The 26,413-nt window shown below is 36.1% G+C and overlaps 1 protein-coding gene across 1 annotated transcript; it reads right to left on the reverse strand.

Moving 5' to 3' along the window:
* Positions 1–1,176: 1,176 nt before the first annotated feature.
* On the reverse strand, positions 1,177–25,186 carry LOC133700088 (malonyl-CoA:anthocyanidin 5-O-glucoside-6''-O-malonyltransferase-like). The gene is made up of 2 exons (XM_062123651.1): positions 25,166–25,186; positions 1,177–1,800 (listed from the first exon to the last, which is right to left on the reverse strand). The coding sequence occupies exons 1-2, from the start codon at positions 25,184–25,186 to the stop codon at positions 1,177–1,179; spliced, it is 645 nt and encodes a 214-aa protein (XP_061979635.1).
* Positions 25,187–26,413: the final 1,227 nt, after the last annotated feature.

Genomic DNA, 26,413 nt, shown 5'->3' on the forward strand with positions numbered 1-26,413 from the left:
GTTGCTGTTGTCCATAAAAAACTAACTGCGGGCTGAATGGAGAGTTTGTTGTATCTGAATGACTGGAAAACCAACTGCGTCATTGATCAAGATTTTGGAGTTGTGAGACCAACTCTGTGTATGATGGTCTTGGTGGTTTTAGCATGGTAGTTGTAAAGTTTTCGTACTGAGGACCAAGACTTGTGAGGAGGCAGAAGACTTTTTCTTTATCAGGAACAGGCTTCCCAATGGCAGCAAGACTGTCACATAATCTCTTGAATTTCTGAATATGCTCACCTATGGTTTGGTCTTCCTCCTTACAAAAATATGTTACCTGTTGCCGAAGTGTGAATTCACGTTCTTGTGAATCTTGGGCATATGCATTTTTAAATGCTTCCCAAACAGCATGTGCTGTGTCAAGTCCTACAACAAGACTTAATGTTTCTTCAGAGAGTGTTCCAATGATCCACCCTCGCAAAAGGCGATCTGCTTTCCTCCAAGCAATGAAGGTTTCTGTTAGTTTGGGTTCAAGTTTTTCTCCGGATGTGATGTTACTGATATCTGGTGTGGTGTATTGAATGGGTGCAGGGTCTTCATTAGTTAGATTGCCAACTAAGTCTTGGCTTTCTGCAAGGGCTAAGGCTTGCTCACGCCACAAAGGGTAATTGTTTGGGGTGAGTTTGAGAGTGATGAAGTTTTCAACATTTAGAGACAGTGAAGACATTATGTTTTTGTATGCTCACACAAGCTCTGATACCAAGAAGAAAATTGTAGATGTGAGTGGAGACTTTCTCTGTTTTGCTTTTTTTATTTATGAAGAACGTGAGCATACAATGCTTGATAGGTTTTACAGTGATGGTAGGAGGGTATTTAAAGAGTACTGAAGATGACATTTACAAGGATTCTAAGAGCTAATTAATAGGAATTATCTTCTGTACAGTTTGATAGCAATCATCTTGTTCTGCATGGATAAGGGTATAGAGTGGCATCCGGATTTATCATCATAGAATCCTTTTAGTTTCAGGAGAATCACAGCAGTTTCTTTATCTTGTTAGAATACCATTCTGACTTGAATTTGTTGTCATTGAAGCATCTTTATCCCTAACTTTTCTCCAGCAAAAGGTGCCAATTTTGTAGGCATCCACTAGCAGCATCGTAGGAGAGTTCTGCCTTATTACTCCAGTAGCTTTTTCAACCTTATCTCTCCATTGAATTCTCACAATGCTTGCTGTCAGATTGTGTTGTGCTAACAGTCCTTACCAATTTTGGTGGTATTTCTGAAAGCGGAAAAGGCTTCAAACTCCTAGGATTGTTATCAGAACCTGGAGATTTCACTCCCAGCCAGAATTTCAAGTACGACATGTCTAACCCTTCTGGATCCTGAACAGCTGTTCGATTGAAAAACGGGGTTAATTCTTCCGGTAACAAGCCATGGTTTTCCATATTTTCATCGACTAACTGTGTGCAAATGCGAGCCCATGCGTTCATAAAGAAGGATACGCTCAAGCCATCAAGAACAGCATGGTTAGTGGTGTGGCCGATGCAAAAACCTTTATTTTGAAATAAAATGATCTGAATAGCGAGTGTAGATGCTATAGTATCAGATATTGATACATTTGGCACATAATGATGTGACTCATTAGCATCATGTACTTCACTACAGAGATGGTCAAAGTCTGCACTGGACTCGGCAACTGTAAGTTTAATACCATCATCTGGAGTACTGTACGTGATGATGGGTTTGATGGAATTTGGAGGCCAAGTGAGGTTACCGGCAAGAGGACGGAAGTGGGAAAGAGTTAAAGAGAGTGAGTGCTTGACCTTGGGAAGAATTGCGTGTAAAGCCACTTTAATTAGTTGGCATAATTGATGGGATTTGAGTGGGAGATGAGTTGTAATTGGTGGAGTGTGAGTGGAGGATGAGTTGGTATAATTGGTGGAGTATGAGTGGAGGATGAGTTGTTAGGCATATATTCCTCCTAAATTTATGACCATTATACCCTCACTCTTGCCTATAAATAGGCAATGCATTCAAGCCTATATGCACACCAAGATAGAGAAGAGAAGAGTAGAGTGAAGAGAGAGTAATCCCACAAAATTGTGAGGTATTTGTAAGAGAGTAAGTGAGGTGTTTTCTCCTAATAATAGAGAGATTCTTAGTTGTTCTCCTATTATTTGAGAGAGGTTGTAATTCCCACATTACTTAGTAAAATCCTTCTATACTTGCCTGTGGACGTAGCCCAATTGGGTGAACCACGTAAATTCTTGTGTGTCTCATTTCTCATTTTATCTTATTCCTTGCCTTTTGTCTTGTCGGGTTTGCATGCCAGTATCCTAACAGTGGTATCAGAGCCTTCTTGGTTGGTGTTGTTAATACACAAAAGTTATTCGTGTATACAGTTACTATTCACGTCTACGGCACTATTCACCCATACGGTACTGTTCACATAAGTTACTGTTGGCGTATATAGAAAGTCAGTGCGGTGATTAAATACAGTCTAGGAAGTTCTGTCTAAGGAGATTGGGTTTTAAGCGGGACCGTTTGTGACCCCTCCAATCTTTCCTGGGAACTTACTTAGTGAAGTATTATTCACACGATACTATTTCTGTATACGTTACAGTTCTGTGAAACGGTGATAGCTAAATAGATCACGGTGAATAAAATGGCAGCAAAGTACGAGATTGAAAGGTTTAATGGGAGCAATTTCTCACTCTGGAAAATGAGAATCAAGGCAATCTTAAGGAAAGACAATTGCTTGGCAGCAATTGGGGATCGACCCGCGGAGATCACTGATAATGCAAAATGGAATGAGATGGATGGCAATGCTATTGCTAACATACATTTAGCATTAGCCGATGAAGTATTATCAAGTGTGGCGGAGAAGAAAACAGCTAAGGAGATATGGGAGACTCTAACAAAGCTATATGAGTCCAAGTCTTTGCACTATAAGATTTTCTTAAAGCGGAGACTTTATACCCTTCGAATGGCAGAAACCACGGCGGTGACTGACCACATCAACACAATAAGGACTCTATTTTCACAACTCACTACGTTGGGTCAACAAATAGAGGAAAGTGAACGTGCAGAGCTTCTACTTCAAAGTCTTCCAGATTCGTATGATCAGCTCATTATCAACTTGACCAATAATATCCTCACAGACTATTTAGTCTTTGATGATGTTGCAGCCGCCATCTTGGAAGAAGAAAATAGGCGCAAAAATAAAGGAGACAGAAATAGTTCAAACCAAGCAGAGGCATTGTTGGTGTCAAGAGGGAGATCAACGGAGCGTGGCTCTAGTGGGAGTCAAAGGCAAGGGAGGTCCAAATCAAGAAGTAAGAAGACTGTGAAATGCTACAACTGTGGCAGAAAAGGGCACTTCAAAAAGGATTGTTGGTTTAAAAGGGGTATAGAGAATACTGCAGAGTCATCAAAACCTCAAGGATGTGTCGCAAGCACCTCAGAAGATGGAGAGGTTTTATATAGTGAAGCAGCGACAGTCTCTACAGATAGAGAAGAGCTCACTAAGGTCTGGCTAATGGATTCAGGAGCAACATGGCATATGACTCCTAATCGAGATTGGTTCCATACATATGAACCCATCTCTGGAGGCAAAGTGTTCATGGGTGATAATCATGCTTTGGAGATTGCTGGCATTGGCACCATCAAATTGAAGATGTATGATGGCTTAATTCGTACTATTTCAGGAGTGCGGCATGTGAAAGACTTGAAGAAGAATCTTTTGTCTGTAGGACAATTTGATAGTCTTGGCTGTAAGATCCGAACAGACAATGGAATAATGAAAATTGTCAAAGGAGCGCTGGTGGTTTTAAAGGCGAGAAAGACAGTTGCAAACATGTTTGTATTAATGGGAGAAACACATCATGGGGCAGAAGCGTCAATCGCATCAGCCAGTCCTGCAAAAGAGAAGACGATGATGTGGCATCAAAAACTAGGCCACATGTCAGAGAAAGGTTTAAAGGTTCTCTCTGATCAGAAGTTACTCCCTGGGCTTACAAAGGTTACTTTACCTTTTTGTGAGCACTGTGTTACAAGTAAACAGCACAGGTTGAAGTTTGGCACATCAACAACTAAGAGCAAATGCATCTTAGACCTGATTCACTCTGATGTTTGGCAAGCACCGGTTGTATCCTTAGGAGGAGCAAGATACTTTGTATCATTCATAGATGACTTCTCCAGGAGATGTTGGGTGTATCCAATTAGAAGGAAAGCAGATGTGTTTGCAGTCTTTAAAACTTTCAAAGCGCGGGTGGAACTTGAATCTGAAAAGAAGATCAAGTGTTTGAGGACTGACAATGGAGGAGAATATACCAGTGATGAATTTGATAACTTCTGTCAACATGAAGGTATCAAAAGGCAGTTCACAACGGCATACACTCCACAACAAAATGGAGTGGCAGAGCGGATGAACAGAACTCTATTAGAAAGAACAAGAGCAATGTTGAAGGCTGCAGGTCTAGAAAAGTCATTTTGGGCAGAAGCAGTCAATACCGCCTGTTATGTGATAAATCGATCTCCATCAACTGCAATTGAGCTGAAGACACCGATGGAGATGTGGACTGGGAAGCCAACTGATTATTCTCGATTGCATATATTTGGAAGTCCTGTGTACGTGATGTACAATACACAAGAAGTTAGCAAACTGGATTCAAAATCCAGAAAATATGTATTCTTGGGATATGCTGATGGAGTGAAGGGGTATCGCTTGTGGGATCCCACTGCCCACAAGGTAGTCATCAGCAGAGATGTCATATTTGCAGAAGGTAAAATGCAAATGGAAGAACATAATAGCATTCTAAAGGAGACTACAGCAGTCCATGTGGAAAATACTCAGAATCATGCTTTTTCTGAAGTTGTACCAGAGCATGAAGAGCAAGAACAAATAGAGACTGAAACTCCTGAAGTTCGGCGGTCGACTCGTGAAAGAAGACCACCGGTTTGGCACTCAGAATATGTTACTGAGAGTAACATTGCATACTGTCTTCTAACAGAGGATGGAGAGACTTCAACTTTCCATGAGGCTATCAAAAGCACAGATGTATCTATGTGGATGACAGCAATGCAAGAGGAGATTGAAGCTCTACACAAGAATAACACTTGGGATCTTGTTCCGCTTCCACAAGGAAGAAAGGCCATTGGCAACAAATGGGTTTACAAGATAAAGCGTGATGGCAATGATCAAGTGGAGCGGTATCGTGCAAGATTGGTAGTGAAAGGATATGCTCAGAAAGAAGGAATAGACTTCAATGAGATATTTTCTCCGGTGGTACGACTTACTACAATCAGAGTAGTCTTGGCAATGTGTGCTATATTTGATCTTCACTTAGAGCAGTTAGATGTGAAAACTGCATTTCTTCATGGAGAACTTGAAGAAGAAATTTATATGCTCCAACCAGAGGGTTTTGCTGAAACAGGCAAGGAGAACTTGGTTTGCAGGTTGAACAAATCTCTATACGGTCTCAAACAGGCGCCGAGGTGTTGGTACAAGAGATTTGATTCCTTCATAATTAGCCTTGGGTACAACAGACTCAGTTCAGACCATTGTACGTATTACAAGAGGTTTGAAGAAGATTTCATCATTTTGTTGTTGTACGTGGATGACATGTTGGTGATAGGCCCCAACAAAGATCGAGTCCAAGAATTGAAGGCACAGTTGGCTAGGGAGTTTGATATGAAGGACTTGGGACCAGCAAACAAGATTCTAGGGATGCAAATTCACCGAGACAGAAGTAAGAGGAAGATTTGGCTTTCTCAGAAGAATTATTTGAAGAAGATCTTGCGACGCTTCAACATGCAAGATTGTAAGCCAATTTCTACCCCACTTCCTGTTAACTTCAAATTATCCTCAAGTATGTCTCCTAGCAATGAAGCAGAGAGGATGGAGATGTCTCGAGTACCGTATGCATCAGCAGTGGGAAGTTTAATGTTTGCCATGATATGTACAAGACCAGACATTGCACAAGCAGTGGGAGCAACTAGTCGATACATGGCAAATCCTGGTAGAGAGCATTGGAATACTATTAAGAGGATCTTGAGATACATCAAGGGTACCTCAGATGTTGCATTATGTTATGGAGGATCAGAATTTACTGTCAGAGGTTATGTTGACTCAGATTTTGCCGGTGACCTTGAGAAAAGAAAATCCACTACAGGCTATGTGTTCATAATTGCAGGAGGAGCTGTGAGCTGGGTCTCTAAACTTCAGACTGTTGTAGCATTGTCCACAACAGAAGCTGAGTACATGGCAGCTACACAAGCTTGCAAAGAAGCAATATGGATGAAGAAACTTATGGAGGAGCTCGGGCACAAACAAGAGAAGATTCTTTTGTATTGTGATAGTCAAAGTGCCTTGCATATTGCAAGGAATCCAGCATTTCATTCAAGAACAAAACATATAGATGTTCAATATCACTTTGTTCGCGAAGTTGTGGAAGATGGAAGTGTGGATTTTCAGAAGGTTCATACAAAGGAAAACCCAGCAGATGCTTTGACTAAACCGGTCAACACTGATAAGTATATATGGTGTAGATCCTCTTATGGCCTAGCAGAAACGTAAGCAGCATGAAGATGGCAAGTATAGAAAGGATAGAAGAAGAATCACAGATAATCAAGTGTGAAGACTTGATTAAATCATCAAAGTCTTCAAGTGGGAGAATGTAAAGCCACTTTAATTAGTTGGCATAATTGATGGGATTTGAGTGGGAGATGAGTTGTAATTGGTGGAGTGTGAGTGGAGGATGAGTTGGTATAATTGGTGGAGTATGAGTGGAGGATGAGTTGTTAGGCATATATTCCTCCTAAATTTATGACCATTATACCCTCACTCTTGCCTATAAATAGGCAATGCATTCAAGCCTATATGCACACCAAGATAGAGAAGAGAAGAGTAGAGTGAAGAGAGAGTAATCCCACAAAATTGTGAGGTATTTGTAAGAGAGTAAGTGAGGTGTTTTCTCCTAATAATAGAGAGATTCTTAGTTGTTCTCCTATTATTTGAGAGAGGTTGTAATTCCCACATTACTTAGTAAAATCCTTCTATACTTGCCTGTGGACGTAGCCCAATTGGGTGAACCACGTAAATTCTTGTGTGTCTCATTTCTCATTTTATCTTATTCCTTGCCTTTTGTCTTGTCGGGTTTGCATGCCAGTATCCTAACATTGCGGAGTTAAAGAAAGTAGGGGTTAACCCGGGGAGTTTATAGAAAAAGATGCCTTGAACTGGAGGGAATTTGAGGTTGAAGATATCAGAGAAGATGAGAGGCAGAGATAGTTCGGTGCGTGACTCGGGTGAGGTAGAGGACGGACTAACATGGCAGATCTCGAGTACATTCACTGGCTTGTTTGATGCCATGACACTTAACAAAGGAGAGATGGATGTAGAGAGAGAACAGAAAAAGTTTGGAAATCGAATACCCTCTGAAGAGAATGATTAATTTATAACATAAAGAAACCTTATGAAATAAAGTACCTTTAATTTTTTAAGAGGAAAATCAATACATAAAGTTGAAGTTATGTATTTACGATTTTGTAAAGCATTTTATACACAGGAATTGCATAATAAATGAAAAAACAAAAGGGTTGCTACATAAATAAGAAAATTAGTTCTGGGGCAAGAAGATATCATTAATTAGTGAATTTAGTTGGGTTTTTTTTTTTAAAGTTAACTATCATACAGATATAGACAATTCATAATTGCTTGAATTAAAAAACACAAGAAAGAAGAAGTAGTAGTAGAAGAAGAAGATATAGCCCTAAAAGGTTGGCATGATGGTGAAGGTTGCTTAATTTCCTTCCTTGACATAGTGGTAAAACATGTTTTTAAAATTATATTTTATGTGAAAATATATTAAAATAATTTTTTTTATATATTTATTTTTAACATCAATATATTAAAATAATTTAAAATTATAAAAAAAATTAATTTAAAATAAAAAAATTTAAAATCTCATAAAACTCTAGTTGCACTTGCTATCTCCAAATAGACACCAACTTCAAATCTTGAGATTATCTCATAAAACATGGTGAAGGTTGCTTTAGCAATATATATACTATCTTTAAAATCGTTTAGGGAGGAAATCTAGTTGTAGTTTGGTCCGAAAATATCTTTAATCATTGAGAAAAATAAAAAATAATAATTCAACGTCATTTTACACCTCTTGTAATAAAAGTTAAGATAATTGAAAACAGTTTATTCATTTTCTATTTTAAAGAAAACAAGTTATTTTAAAAAAATGGTTTTTGTAAAACAATTTTCAAATAAAAAAAAAATAATAATATTTTGATTATTTTTATTCGACTATTAAAGAAAAATAATATAAAAGATCGAACTAATAAAAAAAAACATATATATTAATCTCTTTGAATATTTATATTCCATTTTTTTGAACAATTATGTATACTGGTTTCATATATAATTATTAAGAATTTAAAAATAATATCATAAAAAGCTTTAATTTTATTTTAAAAACACAACATAATCAGATGATGTTTTTTAATATTATTGTAATTATTTATTTAAATAGGATTTCACTAGTATTTGGAACTTGGAAGAAGTTTTCTAGTTTCAGAAACGACTTTTTGAATTGTTTTTGAAGAATTAAAGTTCTATATTCTCCTATAATACATGGCATATAATTCAAAAATCTTAAAATTAAATACGTTAAAATCATTCAATCTTTGTTAAAAATCTTGTCTCATATATAGACACATTAAGTTAATTGTTTTTTTCTTTTTTCCAATGGACGTTAATTTTATTAATTTTATATTTTTTATAATGTAAGTAACATGAGTTTTAAATTTGTAAGATAATTAAGTTCTTTTCATTTAAATTTTCTTATAATTTATTAAATGATAAAAAAAAGATACGTATAACATATGCACGTACTAAGTTAAAGCATATATATTATATGAACAACGCATGATTGCTTGTATTAAAAATGAAAAAAATTATCTTCAGAGAATTACTAAATTTCTTGAGTTCAAATCTTATAATCAATATTCAAGATCATTTAAAATATCAAGGAAGATACGGTAAGATATATAAGCTAGTTCAAAAATACCTCTTATCATCAAATAAAAACATACACTACATGTGAAGAAAAGTGATACAGTCATACATAGTTAGAAATAAGGTTCTTTTGAGATACGGTAAGATCTGTGATACTCGTTTTTAGTTGGAGTTTAAGATAGAATGTTGTTAGTCGTTGAATGTTGTTCCCAACAAACAAACAACGTTTGAAAGTTTGTCAGAGATTGTGCCTACGTTAATGTAGAAATCCAAAAGCAAAGGTGATGATAAATAATTCCAGTCTGGTTTAAGGTTTGAATTCCGGGTTTTGATTGGGTCTTCGGGTCACCCAGGTCAATTTTGTTTTTTTTTTTAAATCAAAATAATATTATTTTAGTAAAAGAAAATCAATAGGTTGCAATCAGGTTTTTGATCGAGTCTTACCGGATTAATCGGGTCGTTGGATCAGTCAGGTCACCCCAAATTTTTTTATTATTATTTATTTTAAAACGAGCCTGATTCCAGTCCTGGAAGCCAAGTTAGATTTCAAAATTACGGTTAAAATTAGCACTATAAAATTAAAAAATAAAAACAAATATGGCTCTCCTCGATTATTACTTTCACGTAATACAAGACCAGGTTTTGCCATGGTTGAATTATAGGTATGACCATAAAGTACTATGATTAAGATTGTTATTAAATAAAGAATTGTTCAAAGATATTTAATTAAAATTATTTTCAAAAGTAATGTTGCTAGTAAAATATCTAAAAATAACATATATTAATTTATTATTTTTTACTTATAATATTATTGTGCATTAGATTATTAATATATCATAGCAAAATTAAAGAATTACTTTTACTGTTGCATCAAACTGTCAACTCTTTACTTCACCTAATATATATTTGTTTTTAGAGAACACCAGTTCATAATATGAAGCTGAAAATTAAGATGGAAAGAAAATGTTTAAACACTTGTTGATCTATGGAAACATTGCATAAATATCAAACTTAAGCTGAAAAAAGAGTTGTTGGCATCAAGAAAACATAAAGATTTGTCTATGAAAACTCTCCAAAGTCTGTAGGGATGATTTGTGTAGATCTAATGGAGTGTTTCTGGTAGGCAAAACTAGACTTTTATGAATAAAAAGCACGCAGAGGTTAAAATGGTAATTAAGGTAATTTCAAGGTGTTAATTTTAGGCTTCCTAATGGAGACACTATCAAAGCCCCTCCAGCTCTGACAGGACAAGAGTTGGTAAAACAACCATAATTTCCGCTGGGTTTGTTCGATTTACATGCAATAACTGTTAAATAAAGAAGATTAAGCTTTGCTGGAAAGTAATTTTTTTAAAAAAATAAATTTTGAAAAAATAAATTTTAAAAAAGTGAATTCAGAGAAAATATTTTTTGATATTTGGTAGTGTAATGATAAATAAGTTAGAAAATATTTTCCAGTGTTTGGTTATGTTATGGAAAATGAGCTGGAAAATAACTTATTAATATTTTATTTTTTAAAAATTTATTAAAATAACGAGCAACAAATCTTACAAATTAAAAGGTTGAATGAGAATGAAATTGAAAAAAAATATAATTTCATAAATTATCTCAGATAAAATAAATAATAATCAAAATAATAGAGATCAAATAAAAAATAAAAAAATTGAAAGATGAAGAAATTGAAATAATAATAATTAACATTTCATAAATTATTTCAAATAAAATAAGTAACAATAAAAAGAATGAGGACCAAATTTGATAGATAAAAAATTTCAATAAAAAAATAATAAGGAAAAAGCAAATAACAATTATAAAAATAAGGACGAAAGTTAATATAAAAATTAAAATTTAAGAGATGAAATAAAAAAATAAATATTTAAAACAAAATATATATAGCAATCAAAAGTTTGAAGATCAAATTTGATATAATAAGCAAATAATGATATTTCTAAATTTTTCACAACTTCCGGAAAGTGTTTTCCGTCCAAATTTTATAGGAAAACGCTTTTCTGAAAACCAAACCAAATTTTCCTTTGACTGGAAAGTGTTTTCCGTTGACCAACTTTCTTAATGGCAAACAAACACATGAAAGTTTGAAAAGTGTTTTCCCGAAAACCACTTTCTTGAAAACAAACACAGTCAAAAGGGAAAACACTTTTCTAAAAACCAAGTTAAATTTTTCTTTGACTGAAAAATGTTTTTCGTTGACCGAAAAGTGTTTTTCTTTGACCGGAAAGTGTTTTTTGTTGACCGGAAAGTATTTTCCGTTGACCACTTTTTCTAATGACAAACAAACACAGGAAAGTTTAAAAAGTGATTTCTCAAAGACTACTTTTCAAAAAACAAACATGGCCTAAATATACATATGTATCTTGAAAAGTTGAGAAGGAGAAGTAGATCAAGACATTTTTCAAGAAAGAATTTAGTCATTGTTTACATACAAGCTAATCGATCCAAGTATATTCTGTCAAATAAATAAATAAAAATTGCACATATCAAAACCTACGAAATTAAACTAACATATTACATGTGATTGATGTTTTAGGTGAAACAAACAAATTATTTAACCAAAAAAATAAGCTTTTATTGGTGAATTAAAACAAGAAATGTGAACTAAACTAGCTGAGAAATATTTAGAGATTTACTTGAGAGATTAGATAAACAAAACAGGCCCTGCTTCAATTTTCGCTCTTAGTTCTTTAGAGAGAACAGGCCCTGGTAGTGGCAGAATCAGTTTAGCTCAAAACCTTTTATTTGGGCCTTTATATCCAAGGGCCTAATCTGTTTTTTAGTTGGGAACATGTCTGTTGGCCGTTGCTTTCTTTTCTTCTTTCGTGAGCGAAGAAATTAAATCAGTACAGAATCCCATGATAAAATTAGTTTCTGGCCACGAGAGTATGGTCGCCAAAGGCTATTGTTGCGACGGAACGAGTAAAAAAACCCATGTGATGCCGCGGGTAATGGCTAAAAAAGAAGGAAAAAAATATGGACACAAGCAGATTAATCCTACAAATTTGATGGAATATTAGTGAATAAAGAAAGGAAATATACAATAAAAGAATCAATTGTTATTAGAGAGTCGGTATCATGACAACTCGATAGAAAATCAGGCATTAAAAATCTTGATGAAATCTAAGCTTGAAGCTTGTGTTTGGATGACAATTAAAGAAGGCATGGAGAATTTGCAAAATTATAAGGTCTTAGAAATTCTTTTTCTTGTGTCCCTTCCATGGCTTCACACATGGATGTCCCTAGATTCAGCAAACATGGCCTAGAAAGCACTGTCGCTGTTCTCATCTGTTCTTCGCAGTTCTTAATCGTCAAGGGGATTTCAGCAAACGTTTCTAGCCATGCTAAGATTGTTTTTCTCACAATATTTCTCAGGATTCGTAACCTAAATGATATATATTTGATGAAAAATCTCATTTCCCAACGTGCTAATCAGCACCCTTCCATTCCGCAGAGCAATATTTTAGACTGCTTTTACTTCGTGTGTTGAGTATCAAAATCACCGAATTTGTTTTCTTATTACAACCAAGTGGTTTTCATCCATATTATACCGAGACACAATATAGACTCTCCATTTTGAATACGAAGGCTATAATTATTCTTTTGTGATTTATATATTCTTATATGCTGAAATTGAAACCATTTGTGTACGTAAAGGGTTATGATCCCTTTATTTTTTTTTCTATCTAATTATTGTAAAAAAAGTATCATATTTATGTTAAACAGTCTCTAGAGAAAAAAATAAAATTGAAAATGAAGAAAAACATGAACAAGAGGGAATCGCCAATTCATCCAACCAAGGGTTCAAGCTTTGATATCGAACAGTACAAAAAATACAAGAGAGAGAGAGAGAGAGTGTGAGAGTAAACAGGAATGATATTAATGGATATTTATATATCACAAGATAATTTACAAGAGAAGACTTGAAGAAGTTGAGTCCATTAATTAGGAGAGACATTGATGAGGAGCTGGTTTTTTAGACAAGCTATTTATAGAATTGATTTCAGTAGAAAACGAGAGATACGGAGGGTTAGAGAAGGATAAATTTTATATGGACATGATCTCTTGAACGAAATCAGTTATAAGGTGTTTTTTTTTTTTTTTGGGTTTCAGAAAAAATCAAAAGACACCTCAGTTTTCACAATTCGAATCATACTGCACAATTCATATATTAAGTTGGCTACATATGGAATTCAAAGACACCCATTGAACAATAGCTATTAATTTGATAAGTCATGAAAAGTTCAAGCATGATTGGTTTTTTTCACAATTGTGCTTTAGGTTCATAGAGTGATTGGACATGATCTAGTTGATGAGTTGGTAGGATAATAGACTTGGACACCACTTGGAGTGATTGGACCTACCATTAGTCTAGTGGATTGACAAGGTGATTTTGACGCTCCTCTACAAAAACAAGTATTGTAGACTTGAGTTACAATATCTTACCTCGGTGAATGGAGAGTGGTGTCGCATTGGTTGAGAGGTAGGCGTTGTTATTGGTTCTTGTGCTTGCATATGCTATTCATGGAAATGTGCAGACAGAAAATAATCATGGGCCAGAAAAGTGGTGCCCGGTCAATATTGAAAAATATGTGTGTGCAGGTAGTATATTTGGACACCTCAAGGTGAAGGTGCTAGGCTGAAGTGTCACTACTAAATATTCTATTAAAATCAATGTAATTATTAATGAAATTTTTATGTCAGAAATTTATAGTGATATTTATCAACACATGTAAATCAGTTGATAAAACCATCAGTATATATCGATAGAATAATTCTGTCGGTATATACCACCAGAATTTTAATTTTTATCAATGCTATTACGGAGTTGTAATTTCCTAAAATTTATGTGTATAAATTTGTATGGACTTTGATAATTGATAATGAATATCTAACAGACTTTGTATAAATTTATTTACATAACATAGTTAATTAATATATGTTGTTATCATTATTTTACAGAGGTTCGATAGAAGTCATGGATGATTGTTCATGGATATGTCGAGATTCACCACAAGGATTGCAGAGGATGAATTATTATTGTAATGGGGTTCAGAGTTTTATTAATTTTGCAACATCTATTCCAAGAAATTTTAGTGGAGGCGGTATTAGGTGTCCATGTAGAAAGTGTAAAAATAAAACGTATCGTATCCAGATATTGTAACGATGCATCTTCTACACAAGGGGTTGATGGAGGATTGCCTATGTTGGTATGCACACGAAGAACTATTTGTTCGTAATGAGAGCATGATAAAAAGGATGGTTGGGTCATCTTCTAGTGCTAGCAACGTGCATGGAGTTGTAAATGATAATACTAATCCTTACAAGAATGTGATTATGGATGCAATGAGAATGAATGAAGGTAATGCAAGTCAATGTCCAATTGTAGCAGAAGAACCTAATGCATACGTGGCTAGGTTTTTTGATTTGTTAAAAGATTCTGATGAACTATTATGAGATGGTTGCACGAATCATAGTAAATTATCAGTCATTGCACAAGTGTTCACCATCAAGTTGGATTATGGGTTAAGTGAGGCCGGTTATAATATAATTATCGAATAGGTGAGAAGTATTTTACTTGAAAAAAGCAGGCTGAAAGAGAACTTATATACTGCTAAGTCCATAATAAAACTCCTCAGTTTTGGATACCAGAAAATTGATATGTGCCCTAACTTCTGCATGTTGTACTACCTTGAAAATGCTAAGTTGATCGGGTGCATGACATGTGAGCATTCCCATTACAAACCCAAAACTGGCATGGGAAAGAATCTTGTGGCATATAAAAAACATAGATACTTCCCAATCACACCTAAACTGTAGAGGTTATTCATGTCACTAAGAACTGCTGAGCACATGACATGGCACCAATCGCATGATGCGATTGATGGAGTGATTATGCATCTTTCTGACAGCGAAGCATGAAAACACTTTAATAGTGTGCATTCTCACTTTTTAGTTGAATCAAGGAACGTGCATCTTGGGTCGTGTACAGACAGATTCAACTTAATCGAGTCATTTTATGCTCCTTATTCTTGTTAGCCGGTTATACTCACGGTTTATAACTTTCCACCAGGGATGTGTATGAGGCCGGAGTTCATTTTTTTATCTATGGTAAAACCTGATCCAAACAGTCCGGGGCAGAATATAAATGTTTGTCTTCAACCATTGATTAATGAGTTGATGCAGTTGTGGTCCTCCGAAGCTTTGACTTATGATATATTGAGAAAACATAATTTTCTTATGAGGGCAGCTTTGATATGGACTATCAATGATTTTCCAGCTTATGGAATGGTTTCTAGTTGGAGCATGCATAGAAAATTAGCATGCTCATATTGCATGAAAAACAACAAGGCATTCACGCTGACAAATAAAGGTAAAACTTCTTTTTTTAACTGCCACCATCGTTTCTTGCCAACAAATTACTGGTACAGAAAGAACATAAAGGATTTTTTTGTTGGCAAAGTTGAGAAGGATGTTGCACCCCCACATCTTTCTGGTGAAGAATTGCATGACGTTGTATCAGAGTACGGTGACATTGTGTTTAGTTTCCAATCTTGTAAGCAGAAGTTTTCTGGTTTTGGTTTGACCTATAACTAGGTAAAGCGAAGTATTTTTTAGAAGCTTCCTTATTGGAAGACCAATCTCCTCTTCCAGAACCTTTACGTCATGCACATAGAAAAGAAAGTGTTTGAGAATCTTTTCAACACCATCATGAATGTGAAGGGGAAAACAAAGGACAACATCAAGGCTAGAATGGATATAGCATTGTTCTATAACTGTAAAAATATAGAGTTGGTTTTTGATGGATCATGGGTCGCAAAACCTAGAACAATTATTGTATTAGAAAAAAATGCACAACTACTAGTCTACTAATGGCTTAAGAGTGTGTTTTCCTGATAGATATGCCTCAAACATATCAAAGTTGGTTAATCTAGAGGAATGCAGATTGTATGGAATGAAGAGTCATGATTGGTATGTGTTTATGCAAACACTCATTCCATTAGCTTATCGTGATTTGTTGCCAAATGGGATATGGGATGCACTCATGGAGATTAGTTATTTTTTTAAAGATATATATATGCTCCAGCAAGTTGAAGACAAATCACATTGAGTTGCTTGAAATGAATATCATCGAGACAATATGCAAACTTGAGATGATATTCCCTCCATTTTTACTTGATGAAGCATCTAACCATACATTTACCATATGAGGCAAAAGTTGGAGGACTAGTCTAATATAGACGGATGTATCCTTTTGAGAGGTTGGATATTACAGATGCAATATAATTCATAAAGTATTTTCATTATTTTTTTTAATTAAAAAAAATTTGTTTAATTTCATACATGTACTTGTTCAATCTAAAAAAAAGGTGTTGCGATGTCGCGGTTGCACAAATTAATTACCCTAGCTTCAAACACAACACACAAGATAGTATAGAGCAAGCAAGGGGTCGATCCCACGAGAAAGATTAAAGTCAGATTTTTATTCTAGATGATATGCAATTTGAGGAGTTTTGGACGTTATCTAGGCTAAAGCAAAAGAAAAAAGAAAACTACCGAACAAAATTTAATAAAATCAGAAATTATCAAGAGCACAAACCTTGGTTGCAAGTAAACATCCACCTATAGAAATCAGAACTGATCATGGAAACAAAACATCAATTTATATTCTGAATATTTATCTCTTCTTAACATTTGTTAGTTAACGAATCCGCCGTATAACTAACCCTAAAACAACCACAGTGTCCACACTAGTAATTTAATTCAATGGTAACCTTAAGAACTATATAAGTTGATTAATCAAGAAAACATAACTGTCCGCAGTCTATGTTTGATTTGATTGAATGTTCTCCCTAAGATTAATAACGTAGATCTGCCACAATTATTAAACTCAGTTGCTTCACAATTTCATATACCACAACTCCGGTTTTGATATCAAACTTAGTAATAGATTGTCTACAATAATAACTTAGAGTCCGTTCTAGCAATTAAAATAAACAATCATAGGAAAAATAAGCATAGAAGAACAAACATATTCATCATATAAACAGAAAAGGTAAAATAAATCTCACAGTTCTTGAAATCCGAAGGTTTTCGTGTCCTTGCAACCAAGAAAAAGTGTTTAGCCTTGCATGTTTGTTGAACAACTAATTAAAAAGAAGGAAGAATGCATAGTTTTGAGTTTCTTATAGGAGGGGGGCCTTTTTCTCCTCTTGGCTGGCTGCCCCCCTTCTCTTCTCTCATTCTTTTTATATCCTAGGAAACCCTAGTCTCTATTTTACAAAATAGTCCTCCCTTAAGTAGACAGTTTACATTTAAGTACTTCAATAACTATTTTCCTAAAAAAAGAGAAATAACCTTGCATGAAATCTTAAATATTTGACTTAGAGGAGCTAAATTTCTAAAATAAAAACTTGGATATCAGTTTAGATGCTTCAAAACGTAATATGGACTCGTTTCTTCACGAAACCTGTTTGCTGACAGAATTTAGTTGTCATCTTTGAAAAATCATATCTTCCTCATATGACATTTTTTTTTGTTTCTATTTGGAGAGTTTATAGATCTTTGAGTCAGGAATCCAAAAAAATTGAGTTTGCATCAATTAGACTTCTATAGCTCCAGATATTCAAGTTGGAATGGCTGAAGGTCAACACTGGCAGATTGCGAGATTTGATTTTGAAAGCTGCGATTTCCATCCTCTTCTTTATTTTATTTTCTTGCCTTAGATTTCTAGAAAGGTATGGATGTTAGCTTTTTAATGCCACTAGAATCACTTCATTTTGACTTCTAAAGCTCACGATCTGCACAAAACATCGACTGAAGGTCAAATTTGCCAATTATCTCCAATTTACTCCTTTTTGCATCTTTCATCCAAAAGTGCCTTCAAAATATAAAAAAAAGAATATCAAGGCATTTTATATATAAAACATAGGCAAAACACTAGTTAAATGTGGGTGAAACTATGGAATAATATGGTTGCATCAAATACCCCCACACTTAGCTCTCACTCGTCCTCGAGAAAGGATAAGTAAAATCAAATTGAAGTTAGACTAGATTCAATCACTATGACTAATCTTCTAATCTCCCATCAATATCGAAGAATATATGCATTATAAACAAGAACACAATTAAGAAGGATAAAGAGTATAAATTTTCATGAAGTTTTTTTACATGTAAACTTCAAAACTCAATTAATCGTCGGGATTTAAATGAAATCTATGCCATGCCAAAGTAATAGGTCCTCTCATTGATATACACTCCAACACTCATGTGTTTAAGGCTTATGTGTTTAAATCTCTCAAATTCAATCAATGAATATGTTCTACCACAAGGTTGCTCTTCAATCTAATCTCCATTACTAACATATTACAAACAATGCATGAATCAAAAGGTTTTATTTTCTTATTGTAATGGGGCCAAGGTTAAAATGAGGTAAAAGAGAGTAAAAGAAAAGGTTCAAACCAAAGAAAGTAGAGCATTCTGAAAAATGATATTTCAAACAAGATATTCCATCAAAGCACATAAATTTTCCATCTTTAATCACCAATGCTTAACTTCTTTTGATTTCAAGCTTTTTCAACATAAAATCTTAAAAACATAAATGAACACTTTTTTCTTTTTTTCGGCAACTTTGCTCATCTTTTCATCAAGCATCACTTCTTCTTCTTTCTTTTCACATAATTTCCAACCATAATTCCATGAAATATCACAAGTATATGCTCTCCTAATCCTTGGCCAAGGGAAAAGGAAAACATATATAAAGTTAAGGCTTATACATGGATAAAGCAAAGAAGAGATAAATAAGCTCAAAAGGGGCTGACTAAGGATAATATGCTTTAGGTTGGCTTTTTGGCTCAAGTGGTTAAAATTCCTAATGCCTTAATCATCTTCATGTATATATGTAATGCAAATGTAATCTCAACAAGATATGAAGCAAGTTCTAGAGATACATATCATTGAAAGAATGCACAATCAAGAAATATAATGTTGAAGGTTCAAAAGCTTGCATTGGTATAACACTATAAAGTCAACATAGCATATTCTCAAAGTCAATCCTTAAACCAATTAAACGTTAAACTTGCATGCACATTCCTTCATTTGATTTATATCTTCATCTATCTCAATTAATTCTCAAATATAATACTCACATTCTCATAAACCAATAGGAGTTCAAAAGGTCAAACATAGAAATTTGTGTTTTTTTTGGAACAACAAAGAAAATCAAAATAAGAAAACCAACATTCTCCCAATACCCCCACACTTAAAACACAACATTGTCATCAATGTTGAAATAAAAGAAAAGGAATATAAGAGAATGATAAAAATAAAGTAAAATACAAAAAATAAAAAATAAGAAAAAAGAAAGCAAATCTGAATTTTTTTTTTGGCTGGGTTACCTCCCAGTAAGCGCTTTTGTTTTATGTCATTGGCTCGACATGTTGCATGCTCATTCTTCATAGATTGGTTCAGCTAACTCCGTAGAAGCGATGAGTTCTGTTGTCCAACCTTTATAGAAAGGTTTCAAGCGATGCCCATTGACCTTGAGTACTTTATTGATTTCTAAATTTGTAATTTCAACTGCACCATAAGAAAAAACATTAGAAACAACAAAGGGTCCAATCCAACAGAGCGCAACTTTCCAGGAAAAAGTTTCAAACGCGAATGATAAAGGACTTTGTCTCCAACATTAAACTCTTTTCTTATAATCATTCGGTCATGGAGACTCTTAGTCTTTTCTTTGTAAATCCTTGCATTCTCATAAGCGTCATTTTGTATTTCTTCCAACGTAATTCCAATCTTTTTACGCACCAAAAGGATAGGCACCACCCATTCATTGTCCATGATGGGGTGAATGACTCTTGCATCATGGGGAACGGTTTGCAAAGCTTGTAAAGCCAATGCTGATTCATGCATGTTTTGGGGAACACATATATGCCTCTCCATCTCTTCTATCTTGGTAAAATCATAGCCATGGCTCAAAGCTATGCTTAATCCATCCTCACTATCAAAATCACAAACTTGCTGCACACACTTATCAACTTGGTCATAACATGTGTCATTGCTATAAAGATATGTCATTGCATCATGAAAATTAAATTCAATTTTTTCATCTCCTACCTCCATAGACAAAGTATCCTTACCACAATCAATTTTTGTATTGGCAGTTTTCAAGAATGGTCTCCCAAATAATATAGGAGTGTTGTTTGATGAATCACAAGAATCATGTTCCATATCAAGAATATAAAAGTCGCAAGGAATGACCAAATTATCAATCTTGACTAGGGCATCTTCTATCACACCAAGTGGGTAAACAAAACTACGATCCGCAAGTTGTATTACAATGCTAGTTTTATTCAAAGGCTCAAGACTAAGAGAATCATAACCATGTTTATGCATAACACTAATGGATGCACCTAAATCGCACAAGGCCTTTTTGAAACCAGCATTACCAATAACACATGGGATAGTAAACGCACCTAGGTCCTTTTGCTTCAAAGGCATATTCTTTTGAACAACAGCAGATACAACTTCACCAATACTTACCATTTCATGACCTTTCAGTTTGAAAGCTCTCTTGGTAGTACACAACTCCTTCAAGAATTTAGCATACTTGGAAATTTGCTTGATAGCATCAAGCAAATGAATGTTGAGTTATACTTTCTTGAAAACCTCTAAAATATCTTTTTGTTTATCTTCTTTCTTTGACCTAGAAGAACTCACAGGAAAGGGTGGAATTGTTTTAAAACTGGAATTCATTGAGTGAGGAGTTATTTTTGGAGAGTTGGTCGATGTTTTAGTTTGTGGAGGAGCAGGATGTTCCTTCTTTGTACTCAATTCGGTTTCTATCTCTTCTCCTTCCTCTATCTCAATTTGTTTCGACCTTTTCTCTTCAAGTTCAGTCCCACTTCGCAGCATGATTGCACTAACATTCTCTATTGCATTCAATACTTGGGGGGGCAATTTTCCATTCATTTGTGCTTCCAATTTCCCCACACTTGAAGCTACTTGCCCCATTTGCTTTTTCAAGTTGTGAATACTTGACCTTGTTTCCTGTTGAAAAGACCTGACATTTTGTTGCAAGGTAACAATATTAGAAGCCAAAGTTTTCTGTCGCGCGTGTGTGCAGCGTCGCGGCGATCGTCCACCCTCAATGTATGGATATATATCTGGTAAATGTGGGGAGACAAGGAATTCTTTGTCTCTTAGCGGTGAAAAATGGAATGGGAGTCGTCACCTAGTATTTTGGTCACTAGGAACCCTAACTGGTCTCAGAGATTGGGTATGGAGACTGGTTGCGTAAAGGGAAGGTATTAGCACCCCAAATACGTCCTACATAAGGTAAGCTGCATTGTTTTATTGTCTGATAAAAATCTAAGGTCTTATCATGTTGGTCTGTCTAGGGTTCAAGAAAAGCCCTCCTCAGTAAGGAGGTTCTTATCTTATGGGGTAAAAATCTAACCGGCCTAATGTCTATAAAAGAACTACCTTTTTAAAATCAGGAATACGTTTTACGTAGAAATTCATAATCCTAGACGATAAAACAAAACAAAAATATTTTTTTTTTTGATTTTTTGAAATAATGGCCAAGTTCTCATGACTTTTAATAAACTGGTTATTAAAGCCAAAATGCATGTTAAAATAATATTATTATTTTTGAGTTTTCTATATTGTATAAAAAATACAATATGATTTTTAGCTTTGAGAGACTTGGCCGTATGCATGAAAACAAAGGTTTTTTTTTAAAAAAAAAACCGGGTATGTTTTTTAATACTGGATTTGTATTTTTAAGATATAAAAATACAAACCAATATTAGTCGAAATGACGTAGAAACATCCGTGGGAAAATCACAACTTTCAAAAAAAATATATATAGATAATAAAAAAAACACACAAAACAAAAAGGAGAAAAGAAATAAAATGAAATGGACTGGGCTAGGCCTGTATTGGCCCAGCCACAAGGGTGGACTCAGCCCAGCCGTGCGGGCTGGGCTGATGTTCCAGCCCGAAGCAAAAAGGGGCTGGACTCAGCCCAGCTGCGCGGGCTGGGCTGATGTTCCAGCCCACTGGAGAAGGGAAGAAACCCATGTAGCCGGTCACTGTGCACATGCACAGTAACCGGCTAATTACTTTCTTCTTGCATGCAGAACGTGCACAGTGCACATTCTGCAGGCAAGAAGATGAATTAGGACCGGCGGCTAGGGGGGAAGGGAATTTACCTGAGGCGCTGATCTCGGATGGCTGAGCTGACGGTGGTGCTGGCGACTATTCTCGGTGGCGCTGCGGTGGCGGCTACTGAGAAGAGCGGTGGCAGCTGCTGGAATTCTTGGCTGAGAGGAGCGGTGGCAGTTGCTGGAATTCTGGGTTTGAAGGTGGCGGTGGTCTCTTTTTTTCTATTTTCGTTTCGATTCCTCCTCTGTTGTTGCTCTGGTCCACTCTCTTCCTTTTTTTTTCTTCCTTCTTCCTCCTCTGTTCTCCCCTGTTTTTTTTTCTGCTGCCTTTGATTCCTTTTCTCTTCACTCTTCTTTTCTCTCAAAAATAACCTGCGGTTTCCTTCCTTTCGTCCTCCCCTTTCTCGCTCAAAAAAACAATTGTCTCTCTCTCGATCTCTGTCTTTCTCCCCACTCTCTCACTGTCTCTTTTTTTTTTCTTCGGCCCTCCTCCCCTCTTTTCTGCCGTTTTCTCCCCTTCTTCTTCCTTTTGGGTCACTATTTATAGGGGCAGGGGGAGCGGGGTCGACCCTGCCCCGTCCCATCGCTGCCCATGCATGGGGCGCACGTCTCCTGCACTGTTGTGGCGCCGGCCGAGGTGACCAATGGAGGCGTCGCTTGCGGGGCACGGCTTCTCTGTCTGCTCATCATGAGGAGGTGCGGGTGGCGTTCGGTTTTGGTTTTAACAGGGCACGTGGGGAGCGAGAGAGAGGAAGAAACAAATGGAAAAGAACAAAAACTTGTCTTCACCTGTTGCGTGTCCAGGGGAAGAAGAAGGAGGAACAGTGCCGTCTAAAACGGCACTGTTTCGTTTTTCCTTTTTTTTTTGTAAATGCATGAAACGGCGTCGTTTTTCCCAAAACGCGCCGTTTCATTTAAATGAAAACTGGCGCCAAAGCGCCAGACTACAAGTCAATCCTTCAATTTGCGCGCGTTTTGCATTTTGGTCCTTGGTCTCGGATTTCTTCAATTAAGTCCCTAATTGGCCATCAAACTTCAATATTTATGCAATTAAGCCCCTGATTTGACCAAATTAACTCTCAAAATTTATAATTTGACCCCAGAACTTTAATTTCTTCCAATTAAAGCCCAAATTAACTCCAAAATCAATTTTTCTTACAATCAAACCCTCCATAAATTCAATTAAACCTTCAATATAATTTAATTGAGTCCACCAACATCTAATTTTGGACTTTTCTTCCTCAAATTGAATTTTCTTTGTCAACAGGGCTATCATCAGTCAATAAAATACTGCCAAACTTTAATTTTTGTATTTTTAAACCTCCTCAACCAAATTTTGACTATTTTCTAAGCGTTTTGTCATTCTCTTTTAACTGTTATATTTTTTTTGTATTTTTATTTTATTTTATTTTTTTTAAGAGAGGAAAAAATGTGAATTTGGGAATAACTCAAAAATGGGTTATGACAGTTGCCCCCCTCTTTACAATGCTTACGAAGCAAAGATTTTGCGTAGTAAGTTTTGTAAAGAAGAAAAAAAAAGAAAAAAAGAGAATGATCACATTATCTTGGGCAACCTGCCCCTTTTGAAGAAAAATGATCTATTTTCATGGGCGACCAGCCCACACACTCACACTTACCCTGGTCTATTTTCATGAGCGACCTGCCCACACATATTCAAAGTGGTCCATTTTCAGGGGCGACCTGCCCACACACTCACACTGGTCTATTTTCACGGGCGACCTGCCCACATATACTCACTTTGGTCTATTTTCAGGGGCAACCTGCCCACACACTCACACTGGTCGTGGTCTATTTTCATGGGTGACCTGCCCAAGCATACTCAAAGTGGTCTATTTTCAGGGGCTACCAGCCCACACACTCACGCTTACCCTGATCTATTTTCATGGGCGACCTGCCCAAGTGGAAAAAAAGGAAGAGTGGTCTTATTGTAATGGGTGATCTACCCAGGTGGAAGAATGGCCTCATTGTAATGGGTGACCTACCCAGATAAAAAAACATGGCGAATTGGTCGTGTTGTAATGGGTGACCTACCCAAAAATGGGAAAAAGGAAGAGTGGTCATGTTGTAATGGGTGACCTACCCAAGTGGAGGAATGGTCTCATTGTAATGGGTGACCTACCCAGATAAAAAAACATGGAGAATGGTCGAGTTGTAATGGGTGACCTACCCAAGTGGAAGAATGGCCTCATTATAATGGGTGACCTACCCAGATAAAAAAAACAAGAATTGGTCGCATTGTAATGGGTGACCTACCCGAATGGAAAAAAGAAAGAGCGGTCGTATTGTAATGGGTGACCTACCCAAGTGGAGGAATGGTCTCATTGTAATGGGTGACCTACCCAGATAAAAAAAACATGGAGAATGGTCGAGTTGTAATGGGTGACCTACCCAAAAATAGAAAAAAGAAAGAGTGGTCGTGTTGTAATGGGTGACCTACCTAGGTGAAGAACGGTCTCATTTTAATGGGTGACCTACCCAGATAAAAAAACATGGAGAATTGGTCGCGTTGTAAGGGGTGACCTACCCAGAAAAATGTTGGTGAGGGCTCAAAGGCGCACTCGAAAGGAAGTAGGGTTAGAAAACACACTACCCAAGATATGGTGGCTCAAATGCGCACTCAGAAGGAGGTAGGGTTAGAAAACGCACTACCTGAGAAATGGTGGCTCAAAGGCGCACTCGGAAGGAGATGAGGGCTCGAAGGCGCACTCGAAAGGAGATAGGGTTAGAAAACGCACTACCTGAGAAGTGAGGGCTCAAAGGCGCACTCAAAAGGAGGTAGGGTTAGAAAACGCACTACCTAAAGGATGGTGGCACAAAGGCGCACTCGAAATGAGGTGAGGGCACAAAGGCGCCCTCGAAATGAGGTAGGGTTAGAAAACGCACTACCCAAAAGGTGATGATGAAACACAGATCTAACAATGTTGAAAGCAATGCATTATGATCAATATGCATGTATACTTACCTGAGAAATATAGGTCCCCATTTCTTCATGGTGTCTTTCCTTTCTCAAAAGTTGGAGTGTTGGCAATAGACTTCGATGGCTTTTTCGCTCTTGCTTACTCGAGTCATCTCTTGTGACCTTGACCTCTAGGAAAGACTTGATATCATCATACTTCTTTGTCCTCTGCCCCTTTATCTCAAGGGTTGCCAATTTTGCCCGACATTTTTCTTAGGAAGGGAATCATGGAGCTAACCCTACCATGCATTTTTTATTGCCCCCCAGCTTGATCATGCTCCCAAGTATTTAATTCGGGTTTGGGGATGAGGCTATATGAAGGAAGATTTGGTTTTTGACAAGGAGTTGTTTTCATGCAGAATTTTTGGAATTTCAAAGCTATTCCAAACACAGAAATCATTTTGATATCGATTCAAAGCAAACTCATTCTGAAGAAATTCAAGTGATTCCTATGGAGAGGTTTTCAGATGTGATGAAAACTTTTTGTTTTGCTTTTGACGAAAATGTGAAGTGACATTTGGTTGGTCAAAAAGTGGTTCAAAATTCAATGTGAGGGTTTCAACGAACCAGTGTTCAAAGCATTCATTTTATTTGCATGAATAATGATTTGGTTTGCATGAGAAAGCAATGCCTACCGATCCAAATTGCTTGCCTTTGATCAGAAAGGGCTTGATTAGGCACGTAATGTAGGCTTGGGCTCTTGGTTACGAAGAAAAGGATATTTGTAGGCTCAAAAAGTGTTTAAGGGATTTCAAGACTAAGGATCACTTGTGCTTGCTTCTTGACCTTTTGTCATTTGAATGTCTTTTCCAAAATTATCTATCGTGCCCCCCAGTGTTGGGCTTGAGCTGTTTCTCTTTGTTTTTTGTTTTTGCTTTCTTCATTTGATTTTGAGCATCATTGCATTGGGTTTTTTTTTTTTGCTCTGAATTTTTGGATTCTTTGGATTTTTCTTCATGCCCCCAGCTTTGTTTGGGCACCTATGATGATTGAGAATTTTCTTTTATGCCCCCTAGTGTTGCCTGGGCACTTTCAAACATTGAGGTTTTTTTCTATGTCTCTTGCACTTGCCCCCCAGTGTGGGGTGTGATCCTAGCCAAGGCTATTTCTAAAAAATATTACTAGGCTCAAAAGGGGACTACAAAGGATATATTTTAGCCTTGTGAATGGATTATCAAAAAAATTGCCTTTCCTCATCTCAAACACATGCGCTTTGGATCGGTAAGCTTTGCTTTCATGCGAGTATGCCAAGTG

The sequence above is a fragment of the Populus nigra genome, chromosome 7 (assembly GCF_951802175.1).
Source record: "Populus nigra chromosome 7, ddPopNigr1.1, whole genome shotgun sequence".
NCBI classification, from domain to species: Eukaryota; Viridiplantae; Streptophyta; class Magnoliopsida; order Malpighiales; family Salicaceae; genus Populus; species Populus nigra.

Excerpts from the sequence above, each read along its gene's own strand:
- LOC133700088 (XM_062123651.1), bottom strand. The coding sequence starts at position 25,186 with ATGGGGACCTATATTTCTCAG. Across the intron at positions 1,801-25,165 it reads TGGGGACCTATATTTCTCAG|GTCAAGCACTCACTCTCTTT; the intron begins GTAAGTATACAT and ends ATTCTTCCCAAG.